Genomic DNA, 15370 nt, shown 5'->3' with positions numbered 1-15370 from the left:
TGATGGAGGGGGAGGCTACTGAATGGGCGTTCTTCGCTCCTTAGTAGGAGTATGGGAGATGATTCATGAAGGAGGAAGTCTCCCACTAAATGCAGGAGTCTTTGCAGGTCTGAGGGAGAGAAGTACTGGAGAGCTTGTGGGAGTCCCAACACTGGCGTAGTGAGGGTGAGAGGTGTCACCCTCACCCGCTTCTCCCCCCACCATGCCCACACCCCTTCCATTACCCCGTACCTGTTTTAGCTTCCCCAACATGAGCAGCATCTCCAACTTGCTGCTCTTGCTGGCATCGGCTCTTCCTCTAATGTCACTTCTTAGTTGTGGGACCTGGAAGAATGTCAGAGAGGAGCGCTGAAGCCAACGCCAGCAACTGGTTGGAGCTGCTGTTCGTGTCGGCAAAGAACTAGAGGTATGGTGGGGGAGGGGGAAGTGAAGGTGCACACGCAGTGGCGGAGGAGTGGGAACGAGCGGGGGGACAGAGAGGAGTAGAGGTGCCAGCGGCCCCCCACCTCTTTACTACACCACTGAGTCCCAAGTCCCTCTGGTGGAGTTTGGCAGAGCTTTGAAGAAAGAACAGGTGACAAGGAAGGGCAAGGTTAGAAAGCAGGAGAGGGTAGGAGTGAGAGGGCAGAGTATAAAGAAAGGAATGGTGTTAGAAGAAAAGGAAAGAGCTTTAGGGAAGAGAATAGAATTAGGATTACCTTATGGCTCCAGAAAAAGGAGGACCAATTGAGACATCTGGGTTTTACTTCCAATGAAAGCAATGGAATTGAAACCCAGATGTCTCAGTCTGTCCTCTTTTTTTCTGGAGCTATATGGTCTAAATAGAGTTAAAAATGATGTGCAAAAAATTCAAACTGTATTTTTATGTTTAGAATTCTATTAGGCTTAGACCCTGACTATATGACCTCCCTGGTGAATCTTCCTCCATTAGGTAGCTCTGCTAGGGCTTTGAGTGCCTCCATCCTATACTACCCATTAGTCAAAGGAATTAAAGAAAATGTTTCTTTTTATTTTTCATATCAAGAGCATCTCTTCATGATGATGTTAAACAAGAAAGAACCAATATTGGTTTTAGTAAAAAAAAAATTTAAAATTTAAAACTTTACTTATAAATTTCAGTTAATTCTGAAATGCATAGTTATCTAAATTATGTCTATCCTGGAAAAGACTAACTTCTTAAGATTGTAATCCACACTGAACCATGAGGGGAGGAGTGGAGCACAAAAGAAGGGATGGCGTTACAAGAAAGGGAAAGGGTTAAAGGGGTGGAGCATAATGGTAAGGATGGTATTAGAGAGCAGGAAAAAGGAGAAAGGAATGGAGGAACAGTGCAAAAGGGAATGTATAGTTAAAAAAGAAGAGGTGGGGTTAGGAAAAAAAGGGAGGGGAGGGGTAGTATAGAAAGAAAGGGAGGGTTAAGGGTAGAGGAGTGGGATGATGGATGAAGGTCAAGTGAAGGAAGGATATTTAACATCAGGGAATGAAAAGTAGGGAGAAAGTGCAAGAAGAGGAGGGAGAAAACCAAAACATGCAAAATTGGAGGGAAAAGGGGAGCGTGCATGGGTGGGTGGCTGGGAAGGAGTTAAGTAAGAGGGCATGGTTCTGGGAGGAGTAAGGACAGGTCAAGGATGTGCCTAGCACTTATGTGAACAGGTTATAGAATACTAGCAGCTATGCATCTAACTTTAGGTATGAGCACTAATGCCAGCGGAAAGGCTGGTGTAAATGCTTGCACCTAACTTGTTAGACACATAACTGCTAGTATTCTATAACCCATGCACATTCTGCCCATGCCTCTTCCAGGTCCATTTCCCTTGCAGTTGGGCATTTTTGATTTGTAGAATCCTAACTAAAGACAGGTTCAAGTTTACTAAAAATTTGTTATACCACCTAATCAGACTTCTGGGCGGTGTACATTGAATTTAAAAGGGCTAAATATAAAATACTAATAATGGGACCTGACTTATAATAATAAATTATTACTCAAGCCAAACGAAACAATTATGAACAAACTGGGACATTGGGGAAAAGGGTAGAACTACAATATTTAAAGTAAAGAATGAAGAGGGGAAAGCACAAGGGGAAGGGGACGACGGACATTATTGCAGTAAGAAACCAAGAAGGATGGTCTGTAAAACATTCTTAAAAGGACGGTTAGAGTCCAAAGGCATCTTTAAACAAAAAGGCTATTGTTTGGACTTGAAATAATTTAGGAATGTCTCTTCTTTTAAATGGTTTGGTGTGTTACTGCAAATTAGTGCACATTAGAGCCATTTCACACCAATTATATTATTAATACTAATTAGCAACTAATTAAATTAAGCACATAACTAACACTATTTTATTATGTGCACAACCTTTGAGCACTAAGCATAAAATTGTGTACACAAGATTATAGAATTAGGGGGACATTTTATTACATTACATTAAAATTTATATTCTACCATTACCTAGACAGTTTGGCAGATCACAGATTTAAATTAAAAATTACCGAGAAACATACTCAATTAAACAAATATAAAAGAGCCTGTTATCATAACATGGAAGCAATAATAAAATAAACTGAATAACAAAAATTAGCAGCACCTAAATATGACAAATGTCTGAAACAGAAAAGTTTTTGAATGTTTTCTAAATGTTAAATAATTCCATTCAGAACTTAGGGCAGGATTCAGTAAACCTCCAAAGCGTGTGCGATACGTTTCCTAATGCATGCCGGCCGACCAATTCAGTAAAGGCCTGCATGCATATGGGGACGATCATTAGCATGCCCCCTACCCACAGCCAGAGCACACCCTGACAGCAGTGACAGGAGAAGCAGCCTCCTGTCACTGCTGTCAGGGCTTAGCCCAGCCTAGATCTCTCTTCCCTGCTCCCGGACTCTCCTACTCTCTGCCGCCGTTCCCTGCAGTGCAAGCTTGTGGTTTTAAAGCGGGCCTGCACTGTGGGGAACAGCGGCAGAGAGCAGGAGAGTCCAGGAGCAGGGAAGAGAGATAAGACACCGCAGCCTGCTCTCTGCTGCCCCAAAGCTGTGCACCGAATCTGCCTGCCCCAACTCTCCCGCTCTTACCTCGAATCTCTCCTGCCACCCCGAATCTCTCCTGCCCTTCCTGCACTGGGAGCCCGTGGTTTTAACCCACTGATTAAAGCGGGTTAAAACCATGGGCTTCCTGCCCAAAAAAAAAGTTTAAAAAAATAAATTTTTTTTAAAAAGTCATGCTGCCCCCCCCCCCACGCACCAATGCCCCACCCCATGTGCCGATGCCCCACAAAAGGCAGGAGGGTTGCCAACTCCCTCCTGCCATGTTACCCTCCTGGTCTGGTTTGGCCGGGCCCGGTCCGGCCCACCTCCCTCCCTGTTTCAAAATCAAAAGTCAGGCTACCGGGCCTGGCCGGGCCCACTCACCCAACAAACTGCAGGAGGGATGCCAACTCCCTCCTGCCACTTCCCCCCGACACCCCCTACCCATTCCAAACCCCCTTTACTCCCCCCTCCCTGTACCTTTAATGGAGCAGGAGGGATGCTCAACCCCTATTGCTCCCATGACTCCAGTGACGACTCTGAGGCCTTAGGCCCCATCCCGTTGCATCATGTGATGCACGGGGAGGAGCATAAGGCCCTGATTGGCTCAGGCTCCAAAGATGGATGCAAGGCAGAAAGTGAAGACGGAGAGAAAAACAGTCAAAGGACAAGAAGGCCCTGGAAACATACTTAAAAGCACAGAAAAATAAAGTCACCAGCCAACAAAGGTAGGGAAAATGATTTTATTTTCAATATAGTGATTGAAATATGTCAGTTTTGAGAAAGGAAAGATATTAAACTTTAAATGTGAGGGCTGCAGAAAAAATAGTTAATGACAATTTTGCATAAGGTAAAACTCTTTATAGTTTATAAATCTTTCCTTTAACTGTTAAAGGAAAGATTTATAAACTATAAAGAGTTTTACCTCATGCAAAGTTGTCATTTCTTTAAGACATTAACTATTTTTTCTGCGGCCCTCCAAGTACCTACAAATCCAAAATGTGGCCCCACTAAGGGTTTGAGTTTGAGACCACTGGATTATTCTCTGTATGATTGTTGTTTTCTCTTTATAAATTCTTATTTGAAAACTGGAGCTCCTTATTAGTATGTTTATTGCTTTGCTATGCCTCAGAAAAGGAGAGAGTATAACAAAATATAATACTGTAGTACAGCCACTAGATGTCTCTGCCATCTAAGCAAGGTAGAACCTTAGTGGGTTTCATGAATATTAAGACAGAAATGGGGGATGATCATATGTCACTATGGTAACATAATATATTTGTATTTCCTCTTATCACTAGGAACTACACACAAATTGTGCTCGTCACGTGAAAGGACGTTATCATGACTACAGCTACACAGAGCAGTGTAGGCCAGCTGGCATATTTATGGGCAAAGGTGCCAGTCTTGGAGAGTTCAACCTAGGGTCCACCATTGTTCTTATTTTTGAAGGACCTCGCCATTTCAATTTCACTGTGGCTGGTGGTCGTAAGATCCGTGTAGGGGAAGCACTAGGGAGTCTGTGAACATTCAGGGTTACTGTAAAAGAGGAATGGAGAAAGGTCAGAATGTGTTCTTCCCTCACACTAATATTGTTGCCTAATGATGTGGCACCAGATGGAAAATGCATACATCCTGGGCTTTGTGTTCCATTATCATTGGGCAGCACCTTTCTTTGACTGAGAAATTAGAATACAGCTCCCTTGAAAGAGACTTCCAATACTGGTCCAGCTCACAAGCTTTGTAAGATGGTTATTCTTCCTTTCCCTTGATGTTTGACCACTACCGCTACAGTCCTCCATACTAAGAAGAAGGAACTTACATTAGGATCTCTGCAGTTCTGCAATACCCCCAGTCCAATGAACAGGAGTTCACCTTGTGAATGGAAAACAGGGACTCTCGGCCAGAGGAACAAGGGCCTAAGTCAGGACTGGAGTTCAACAATGATCTACGTTCCAGACTATCTTGTTTAAAAAAAATTAAAAAAAAAAAAAAAAAAGGTGGAGAAAACTTTTAGCACAAAACTTTATTGAAAACAAGTTTACATATGAATCTGCTGTTTAAAGTCACAGAAGATGATGAAGGTACCATCACTCAGGGAGGGGAGACTGAGATCCTAGGAAGTAACTGGGACCCCTAGAGAAACATGAAAAGAAATTTAGAGCACGCGTTTCCAAACTTTTCACGTGAAGGGCAAAGATGGTTGTGATCCCTCTCAGAGATGATCTTGGTGAATGAGAGAGAAGGGGGAACCATGTCTGATCCTTTCAGTGATTTGTTACACTGGGGATGAGTGAAACGGGACAGGGATCCTACAGATAATCCTAACCCCTAAATCCTGCCAACTGAAGGAGTGGAAGATGGGTAAATGCCAGGATAAAGGGAGCAGGACATTTAAGCACCATTGTTTAGGCACAGAACATTTAAGTGCTAGGACATTTGAGCCTAATTCTCTTACTCCCTGGCTGTGCTCCATGTCCGCTTCTCCCTAAAAGTGCCAGTGTCTCTGCCTCTCCAGCATCTTTTCAGCTGCCTGGGATCTCACTTTCTTACCACCCAAGGAGTTGCCTAATCCACAACTCATGAAACATCACAGATGTCAGTTCTGTGAACATATTATAGGCAGCAACTTCACATAAATATTAGCAATGCTAAACATACCTGAACACAGTGAAGGCACTCGCTCAGTACTGAGTGTGCTCATCACCACAAAGCTAGCCTACACCCCAAGGATCATAAGTAAGCAGCAAACCAAAGGTCCATCAAGCCCAATACCTTGTTTCCAACAGTGGCCAACCCAGGTCAAGATCCCAAGGAGTAAAACAGATTTTATACTGCTTATCCTAGAAATAAGCAGTGAATTTCTCCAAGCCTACTAGCCTAAGTTTCAATCACGGCTTATGGATTTTTGTTATAGAAAACTGTCCAAACCTTTTGTAAACCCTGCTAAGCTAACTGCTTTCACCATATTCTCCAGCAATGAATTCCAGAGTTTAATTGCACGTTACGTGAAGAAATATTTTCTCTGGTTTGTTTTAAATCTGCTACTTAGTAGCTTCATCACATGACCCCTAGTCCTAGTATTTTTGGAAAGAGTAAACAAATGATTCACATCAACCCTTTTCACTCCACTCCACCTCTATCATAACTCCCCTGAGCCATTTTTTTTTCCAAGCTGAGGATCCCTAGCTACTTTAGCCTTTCCTCATAGAGAAGTCATCCCATCCCTTTCATCATCTCTGTACTTTTTCTAATTCCAGTATATCTTTCTTGATAATTCCTAACATTCTATTTGCTTTCCTAGCCGCACATTGAGCTGAGGGTTTGTGTATCTTCAACGATTTCACCTAGATCCTTTTCCTGGATGGTGACTACTAACATAGAACCTTGCATCACGTAGCTATAGTTCAAATTCCTCTTTCCCACATGATTCATTTTGCATTTGCTCACATTAAACGAGTCTCCCAAGGCCCTCTTGCATTTTTTCACAATCCTCTTGATGGATACACAACTGATTCCCTTCAGTTCAATACTGAGGCTCTGCTTCACTGACTATGAATTTTAGACCTCAGGCCCCAGGTTCTGTTAATAGCCTAAACCACCAAATCGCCTCATGAGGTTGTCACCTTTTCTGCACTGAGCCTCCAGTCCTTGACTCCTGTGGCACATGGTGCATTGTCCTTCTATCACAAAAGCCAAGGCTATTACATTAGGGGTTGTACAATCACTCAAACTAGGAACATTCAGGATACTATGGCAAAATCCTCTATGGAGGCTAAGACAGTGTTTCCCAATAGATATGGAGAGAGTGCTGGAGAGAAAGTATGAGAGGCTAGGAGACAGAGTATGAGAATTGGACCTACATGGCCTGGCACCTGAGCAGCGGTTCCTAAAAATCCTTAGGGGTAGATTCTCAAAACTAAAATCTGCCTTTAACGTTCTTGCTAAACTGGTTCCATCTGGTTTAGCGTGCATGTATTTTAGTGGCAGGTTTTCAAAACGGCTTCCCAAAGACTTTTCTGAGTTTTCTAGCAGTCTCCGATACTGCCATGCAAATGTAGTACAACGAGAGCATTAATATTAAAATGATCACTCTGAGCAATTCTCCGTAATCGCCAAGTGATTCTCCAACATTGTTGTGCCATATTTGCAGTCAAAATTTACCATGTCTGAGCTGTCGTTGCCTTACTTTCTGATCAGTGCCTGAGCGCTGACTGGCTCAGCAACTGACAGTAAAATAAGGTTTGACAGCTCAGACACCCCCCAATTAAAATTTTTAAAAACCCAACCCAACTTGAAGTTCGGCAGGAGAGATGTCCACTTTCTCCTGTGTCACACAATCATCCACCACTAATAACCCCCCCCAGCAGGAGTGACGCCCCCCTCCCCTGACACCCCCCCTAGCGACGGGAGAGATGCCCACTCCCCCCCCCCCCACCACCATTAAGCGACACACACCCCTGGCGGCGGGAGATATGGCCATTCCCTCCTGCTGCCAAATGATGCAGCCTCCAGCAGCGAGAGAGAGCCTCACTCCCACCACCACGCAACCCACACTGACATTCCCCCATACCTCCGATGACCTTGCTTACCTTACTTATGATGGATGGCTGGAGGGATGCCTATTTCCTCCGGCCAGCTGACCCGCCTCTTCAAAATGGCAGGCTGCCCCTCCCCGGTACATCCAAAGATGCATCACGGAGGGCTATTTTGAAGAGGTGAGCCTGCTGGCCAGAGGGAGTGTGCATCCCTCTGGCCAGCCATCATAAGTAAAGTAAGGAGTGGGGGGGTCATCTGAGGCGCACGTGGGGGGGAGGGAATGGGCATCTCTCCCACTGCTGGGGGGATGTTGCTTGGTGGCGGGAGTGGGCATCTCTCCTGCTGCTTGGAGAGGGGTGTCCAGGGGTGCTTTGCTTGGTAGTAGGAGAGACTGGGCATCTCTCCTCATGCCGGGTGGGGTGTCGAGGATGGCAGGAGAGAGTGCGCATCTCTCCTGCTGCCGGGAGGGGGGGGGGGAGTGGCTCAATTTGGTTTGGGTTTTTTTTGCGTTTATTCTGCGCATGAGCTCATTGCTATCACCAGTGATGGGCACATGCAGATCTAGTGAATTTTCGCTACTCTCCATCACCCTCATTTGCATGAGCGTTATTTGGAGAATGACTTGCTTTTAAAAATTTCTATAATAATGGCTGCGACAGCGGCCCATCGGTTTTTAACATGGATTTTTGAGAATCTAGCCCCTAGTACCTAAACAGTGGGGCCTAAAAGGCAGTACCTAAACTCACATAATCCAGGACAGGATAGTTTGTGTAGCATTTTCTTTTTCTTGGCACCCCTTTTACTCTCTCCTTTCATTTTTCTCTTTGCTCACCCTCCTTCTACTTTTCCCCCATCTGCATCTTCTCTCTCCCTCTCCCCCCCAATCATAAAGCAGGGCACACCTACACACATATAGGTATTGTCAATACCTTGGTACTACAGCCCCCAAGACACACCCACATGCACTGGTTCTGTAGCCTCAGGCACAGGGAGCACCCCCTAACTCAGCATCACTAAAAGCAGGGGACCCTTTGCCCTAGTAGTTAACAATGATCAGATTGTGATGAGTGCAAACTGGGACTAAGTTTCAATCATGGTGATCAGAGACAATTGAGCATTCACTTTTGGTAAATGCAACAGTCTGGAAGATTATGGATAGTATTGGCTCATTGACTTTTATTTAGTTCTGGGCTCAGCCATTTTCCTGGCAGAGGGAAGGAGAAAGAGCAGTGGAAAGACTTACCAAGGAGGGAAAAGCTGCTAAAATTGAAGCTGGACTGCTTACAACCTGTTAAAATGCTCAAGCTGCAGAAGGGAGAGAAAAAAAGAAATATATTTTGCTCTATGGGGCAGGACTGATCTGGAGGAAAAAATAGTGGGCCAGGAAAACTTGCTGCAAAGCCTTCAGTTTTAAGACTCCTGATCTAAAGCTAAGGATAGAAACTTCCTCCCAGATTAAGTCCCTTTGGAATGAAATTTAACAAATCTCTCTTGATCTCTGATCAGTGTTCAAATGATTGAGACTAGCAAAGAGAGAATTCTGAAATCACGTCTGTGCAGAGAAGCATGTATGTCTATGAATCTGGGCCCCTGAAGAAATGTGTGATTTGGTGTTATGTGACTGTTCTGTAGTTGTGTGTATATGAGATTTTATTAATTTACATACATGAGGTTGAATATATGAAGGGCACATGGATTTATTATTTAATCCCCATCTTCATTTCCTATGCTCTCTATCCAATAACAAAGGAAGCATCCACCTAGGACAGGTTCCCCAATTTCTTCTGAACAGAGAAGCACATGGTCCCTAAATTGGCATTTATAAACATTTCTGGTCTCAGGAAACAGCAAAGATGACCAAGAATGAGGGTTACTTTCTAATGTTCACCTTTTAATCCAGCCAAAGTACATAGAAAAGGAAACCATGGGATCCAGTAGCACATTGGGTGCTACTATTAATTATTTCTATAGCACTACCAGACGTACACTGGACTTAGACACACAAAGTACGATAGTAACCCACAGAACTTTATGCATCTAAGTGTTTTGAAAATATGCCTCATCATTTTTAAATGTATTTTATGCCAACTGTGTATTTAATACATTTTTGCTAGTTTTTATGACACATGACTTTTCTCATCTTAAAAACATTCCACAGCAATATTCCTGTGCCACAATTCCATCTGAGAAAAATCAGGAGTTGTTAATATTTACTGAGTCACACATTTGTATTTTTATTTTGAGGCTTGCCCTCAATGTTCCGGGTGTGAGTGTGCTGAGAATAATATACTTATGATATCACAGACAATAGTATCTAATTAGCTCAGCCAATGTGCATGTGATATTTTATGTATGTGATATCATTGTCAATTGTCTCCAGCATGCATGAACTCAATTGTGTTTAGAGGACCAAGTAATTAAGGTGCTTGACTGACTTACATCCTTCAATTATTTTTTAATTACGTTAGAATGTTCTCTTTTATCTTTAGAATGTCATCTAAAAATTCTGGACCATAAATAAATAAACTGTACTGATTTTTTAAGAACTTTTTATTATAAATCAACTAAAAATAAATGTGTTTATAAGTGTAATAAAAGTGATTACCTTCATATGTAAAAACAGTCAGAGGACTATGGCAACAAGATAAAAAGCACCACAAAATAAATTACTAATTTCTCTAGAAAGTCATCTAGAAATTCTTGACCATAAATAAGTGAACTGTACTGACTTTTTATGAATTTTTATTATAAACCAACTAAAAATAAATATGTTTATAAGTGTAATAAAAGTGATTAACTTCATATGTAAAAACAGTCAGATGACTATGGTAACAGGATAAAAAGCACCACAAAATAAATTACTTATTTCTCTAGAATTCCAGTTTACAGCAAATAACTAAAAGAAAATAACACACACACAGAGTTGACCTTGGAGTAGATAGCTGTATTGTTTCATCTTGTTTATGTTATCAAGGAGTAATCTTAATTTAATAAAAAGGTATTGAGTAATGATGTATTGGATTTACATCATTAAAGTAATGAAAATAGATGCGTGTTTTGTGGCTAGGAAGAGCGGCTTTGGATATAGTCTTTTGAAATTAAGAACATCATAGTTCTAACAATCGCCAGCTTCCTCAATGATGGCTCCTGTTCATTCACCTCTGCTGCGGTGGATGCCAGGAGGAAAAGGTATCCTGATAGAGAAGCGGAATTCAATGCAAGTGGAACATGATAAAAATGTTGGGGAAGGCTTAGGACCATGATATTCACTTCCAGTTCTTGAAAGCAGCAAAGGGTTTGGAATTTAGGATATCCTAATGAATGCACATGAGATTGATTTGCTTCCAATGGAGATGGTATACATACAGATCTATCCCATGCGTATTTGTCAGAGATGCCCTGAAAACCTGAGCTGTTTACAGGGACAGACTGAGAGGATCTGGGCACCTTCCCCCAAGGCTCTTGGAGGCTCTCCCCCCCAGGCAGTAAGGCTTTTCTTTTTCTTCCCTCACCTCTATCCCCCCCCCCAATTCATCATTTTACTCTCTTCTTTCCCCCTTCAACCCTCAAGTGCATAACTTCTAACTTTCTTTACTTCTCTTTGCCATCATCCGGTCTATATCTTAAACAGTGTCTTTCATGAGATGCCTGGTATCAGGAGCAATTCAGAGATGCTGCTAGTGGCATGCTTGGAGCCTCTCTTCTGATGTGAACCACTCCCATATAAACTGTAAAGTTGTGTCACAGGGGCGGTTCACATCAGCAGAGAGGCTCCAAGCAGTCTACCGATAGCATCTCTGAACTGCCGTTACTGATGGAAACCTCCAGGACACTGTTTATGTTGGATTGCAGATAGGGAGAAGAGAGTGGGAAGCACTGGGTCCCTGCTGCTTTGGGCCCTTGGGCACTACTCAGTTGCCTGAACAGTCGGTCCACTCCTGGCTGTTTGCAACCCTGAAGGACTATCATTGAATATCAATAACTTAGGAAATCTTAGAGGCGAGCCATTTTCTCTAGAAAACCAACAGAAAAAGCAAGTCTATGCAATCATGTAGAAAGAGTTCCACTTCATAAAGAACCATTAATGTATATAATAATATTCAGCTGCCATGGTCAGTGGCAACTAAGTCAAACACATATTCAAGCCCTACTATCCATATAGCAAGCAGTGCTGGATATCCCAATGGGCTGCACCACTGCTATCCGGATAAAGTTAGAACAGCTTTTGGTCTGTCCTGATTTTATCTGGATAGTTATCTAGCTAACAGTCTGAATTTCACCACTTTCTAGATAACCTGCTCTTCTGACCACACACTACTCCAGCACTACTGCTGAATATGCAAGGAGAGCACTAAGACCCAGATTCTCTATATGGAGCTGATTTTTTTTAAGCCCAAGCTCAGTGAAAAACGTTGTTTAAATGGACAGTTTTTCACTGGATTTTCAAGATGCCTAAAATATCGGTGCTAGAATTGCGCCTCCATAGATGCTTTATGATGCCTAATGCCACTGTAGGTGTGATTAACACTGAAAGTGGCATTAGGTGCCGTAAAGCGCCTACAGAGGCGCAATTCACAGAAATGTAAGCCTGGAAAACCTTGGCTTACATTTTCAGTGCCTACATTTGCCAGAGGCGTGATTCTCTAACTGGCACCATTGCATGATTTATACGCAATCAGTGGTCACTGACATCAGCGCCAGTTAGAGAATCTGGGCCTAAGGGAATTATTCAGATAAATGCTACTGCTATCTGGATAGTTCCTTATGAATATTGGGCTCATAAGGCTGGATTCAGTAATTGATGCCCAAATTTGGGCACCAAAAAAAAAAGCATTGAGCGCTATTCTAAAAACTGTGTTCCGAGTTGGGCCTTGTTTATAGAATAGCCCTAGGATCTGTGCAAGGACTTACACCAACTGAACGTGGTGCAAATTCTCATGCCTAAATTAGGCACAGATCTCCTGTATTCTATAATACTGCATGCAACTTAAGTGAACGCCCGACTCACCCATGCCCCTTTCACAGCCATACCCTTTCAGTTATACACTAAAAGAATTTACACTGGCATCTGCATAGCACCTAGCAAGATATGTATTTAAATTTAAATTATCAATGCCAATAATTGTTAGCACCCAATTATGGGCACTAATTGGCATGTTACTCGATTAAATTGTGCGCACAAATTAGGCACACACCTAAATTTGTGCTTAGAATTTTAAGCATCATATATAGAATTTGGGGAATAGTGTATATCTACAATAAGGATAGATCAGGTGGTGTGGGAGAGCATCAGTCATCCTTTTGGTAAGAAAAGAGGTCTGTAAGCAAATTTTTTTAAAAATTAAGTGTAGGTGGTGGTGAGGGGTATACTGATCTTATTGGAAGTTTTTCCTAGAGGGTCAAAGGACAGAGCAGAAAGCCAGATTTGGGGCAAAGAAATGGGAGAAATTTAAAAAAGCATAGAATTTTGGGCTGACAATGAAATTAACTCTAGGAAGGATAGATCTTATGAGGAATGATTCCATTCGCCAGATCATAACGTATCCCCCAGCGCAAGGTTGACCTCTTCTTCTCAGTGGGCACCACATAGTTGTTGGGGACATATACCTGAGATGTCCTGTGATGTGGCTGAGGAGCTTTGTACAGCATTTGCTCACGCATACCCCAGCGCAGTTCTTTCCTGTCTTTCTCTCCTGGGGCCTGGAAAGCATCCCAGCCCCTCTTGTACTGTTGGTATTTAGCCACAGGATCTGTTTTTCTCTGGTGGTTTCCAACAAGCCTAGGCCGAATGAATGATTTGAGTCTGTCATGGTCCTCTTGCTCCTGTCTCTGATTCCATGAATACATGGGCACAAGACTCATTTCCAACCTCTCTGAGTCAGATTCACCTTTCCAGGGTTCTTGGCCCCAGTAGAACTCAGAATCCATCTCACTGACTGTGGATTCATCAGAGATTTGGACCCGTCCATCCTCACTCTTGCGTAATACTTTTCTTTTCATAGTTGGCCTTCGCCACTCTTCTGCTGGCCCCTCCTGGGGACTGCTAGAACCAGTACTAGCACAAAGGCTACCATCTCCACCACAGCTGTTTGGCCTCTCCTTAGTGATAAATGGGGCTGCCTGCCTGTCATCAGCATTTGAGAGGTTGCCATTGAATGGGATGGTTAGAGGAAGGCTCTCAATTCTGGCTTTGTTCACTGGACATCCTTTCCATGTGCTGCTCTTGGAGAAGGCAGAAGCAGTCTGTTGGACTGGATCAGTCTGTGCATGTTGCTCAGGCCAGGCATTGTCTCTGGTATAGGAAGCTGCACCTTGGAAAGGTCTAGTCTGTGGAGGATTGCTACAAGCAGAGAGGGCACTCCATCTCTCTCTCCCAGATATGCAGTCTACACTCCCAGGCATACCTACTTCAGCACTCCTTTCAGAGTAGAAGCCAGCTCCTAAGGTTGATTTGGAGCAAGTAGGAGGCTCTGTCCAGGCCTCCTTCCCAGAAATGGTGACTGTACCACAGGAAGGCTCAGCCCTTACATAGGAAGAGGTTGCCTGGATTGATTCTGGCCATCCCTCCTTCCTGTTTCCTGAAGCCCAGCTTTGGTCTTCCTTGGGCTGTGGTGCCTCTTCCACCATCTGGTGTACCATCAACTGTTCTAGATCTCGCTTGAATTCCATGAGCCGCTCCTGGGGGACATGACTGAAACCCAAGAGGGCAAGCTCATGCCTCAACTCCTCCTCAGTCACTTCAGGGGTCAGCCCTACTTTACTGCTGCTTCTCTTTCTTTCTAGTTTCTGCTGTTGTCTCCAGCAAGTATCCAGGCTGTTGTCACGGTCCATGTATTTTCTGCTTTCTGGCTCCTTCAGGGAGAGATCCATGCTACTGTCCCACTCAGGATCAAAGTATGGAGTGTACTGTATATTTGACTCAGTCCTGAATAAAAGTCTCTCAGTAACTCGAGGTATGTTCTCTGTATCTAAGAACTTGTTCTCACTATCTTTTTGTCAGAATGAGAAGCCACCCTTTCTGAGAAAAACAGTCTAGTGTGAATATGATCTCCTTTAGTAACAAGAAGATAATCGATGTCGAATCTCTTTGTAGTAAATAAAACGGCAATGTGCAGCAGTTTCTAATCTGATCTCCGTAATCCCGCACAGGCTGCCGCCGTTTTATTCTAAGCACCGGTAATCTGTCTCAGGTAGTCCTGAGCGTATGGCTCTCTGTGACAGGTGATGATGATGACGACAAACCGCAGTCTCTTACCGCTCCCTGGTCACACATAAGCGGTCTTTCTGGCTTTTATAAGCAATAGTGCAATTCTCAGGCTTGTTTCTGAGTCTCTACTCAAGTTGGGTCTATGAATCTAGCATTATCGTTCAGTTCCGGGCCAGATCCATCCCCAGAGCATAAATGCGAGCTTTGATCCCAGGCCCACAAATGCCTTTCCTCTTCCTGAGAGTGAATAGATATTTATTTTCCTCGTCACTGGTGGTTTCTTCTCTTTTTATCCTCAAAAACTCACGCACAGCGTATTCAGAGGATACACATCCTCTCTGCTAGTGTCTGTCTCCGAGAACCCAGAGCTTTCTTCATCACTTCCTGCTTCTGCGTGCCACTCTCGCCAGCTGGTGGGATTTTTTTTTCTTTGTTTTCTCCTTCTCTTCTTTCAATTCCCGGGTCTCGATGGCGGGAGGAGCCTTCTCCTAACGGCTCCCGACAGCCTCTTCAGGACTACAGCTCCCGACAGACTTCATTACATAAACGCCAAGGCCTTCCGCAACACCAACGGAACTGTGCGTTCTAAATAAGGGGGGGGG

At 43.5% G+C, this 15370-nt stretch overlaps 2 protein-coding genes across 6 annotated transcripts in view; one reads left to right on the top strand and one right to left on the bottom strand.

Annotated features, from left to right (window-relative positions):
- LOC117361593 (phosphatidylserine decarboxylase proenzyme, mitochondrial-like) overlaps positions 1-5062 on the top strand; it is an 88583-nt gene extending 83521 nt beyond the window's left edge. For all 5 annotated transcript variants that reach the window (XM_033947149.1, XM_033947151.1, XM_033947150.1 and 2 more), the window contains one exon: positions 4324-5062. In XM_033947149.1, coding sequence (XP_033803040.1) covers positions 4324-4548 — 225 coding nt within the window. In that variant the 3' untranslated portion in view covers positions 4549-5062. The remainder of the gene's footprint in view (positions 1-4323) is intronic.
- A 3463-nt stretch (positions 5063-8525) lies between these two features.
- HYLS1 (HYLS1 centriolar and ciliogenesis associated) lies at positions 8526-15357 on the bottom strand. The gene has a single exon (XM_033947162.1). The coding sequence runs from the start codon at positions 14429-14431 to the stop codon at positions 13052-13054; it is 1380 nt and encodes a 459-aa protein (XP_033803053.1). The 5' UTR covers positions 14432-15357; the 3' UTR covers positions 8526-13051.
- Positions 15358-15370: the final 13 nt, after the last annotated feature.

This window comes from Geotrypetes seraphini, chromosome 5 (assembly GCF_902459505.1).
Source record: "Geotrypetes seraphini chromosome 5, aGeoSer1.1, whole genome shotgun sequence".
Classification (NCBI taxonomy): Eukaryota; Metazoa; Chordata; class Amphibia; order Gymnophiona; family Dermophiidae; genus Geotrypetes; species Geotrypetes seraphini.
The sequence above is the reverse complement of the archived record's forward strand: the minus strand, read 5'-3'. Positions and strand labels throughout refer to the sequence as shown.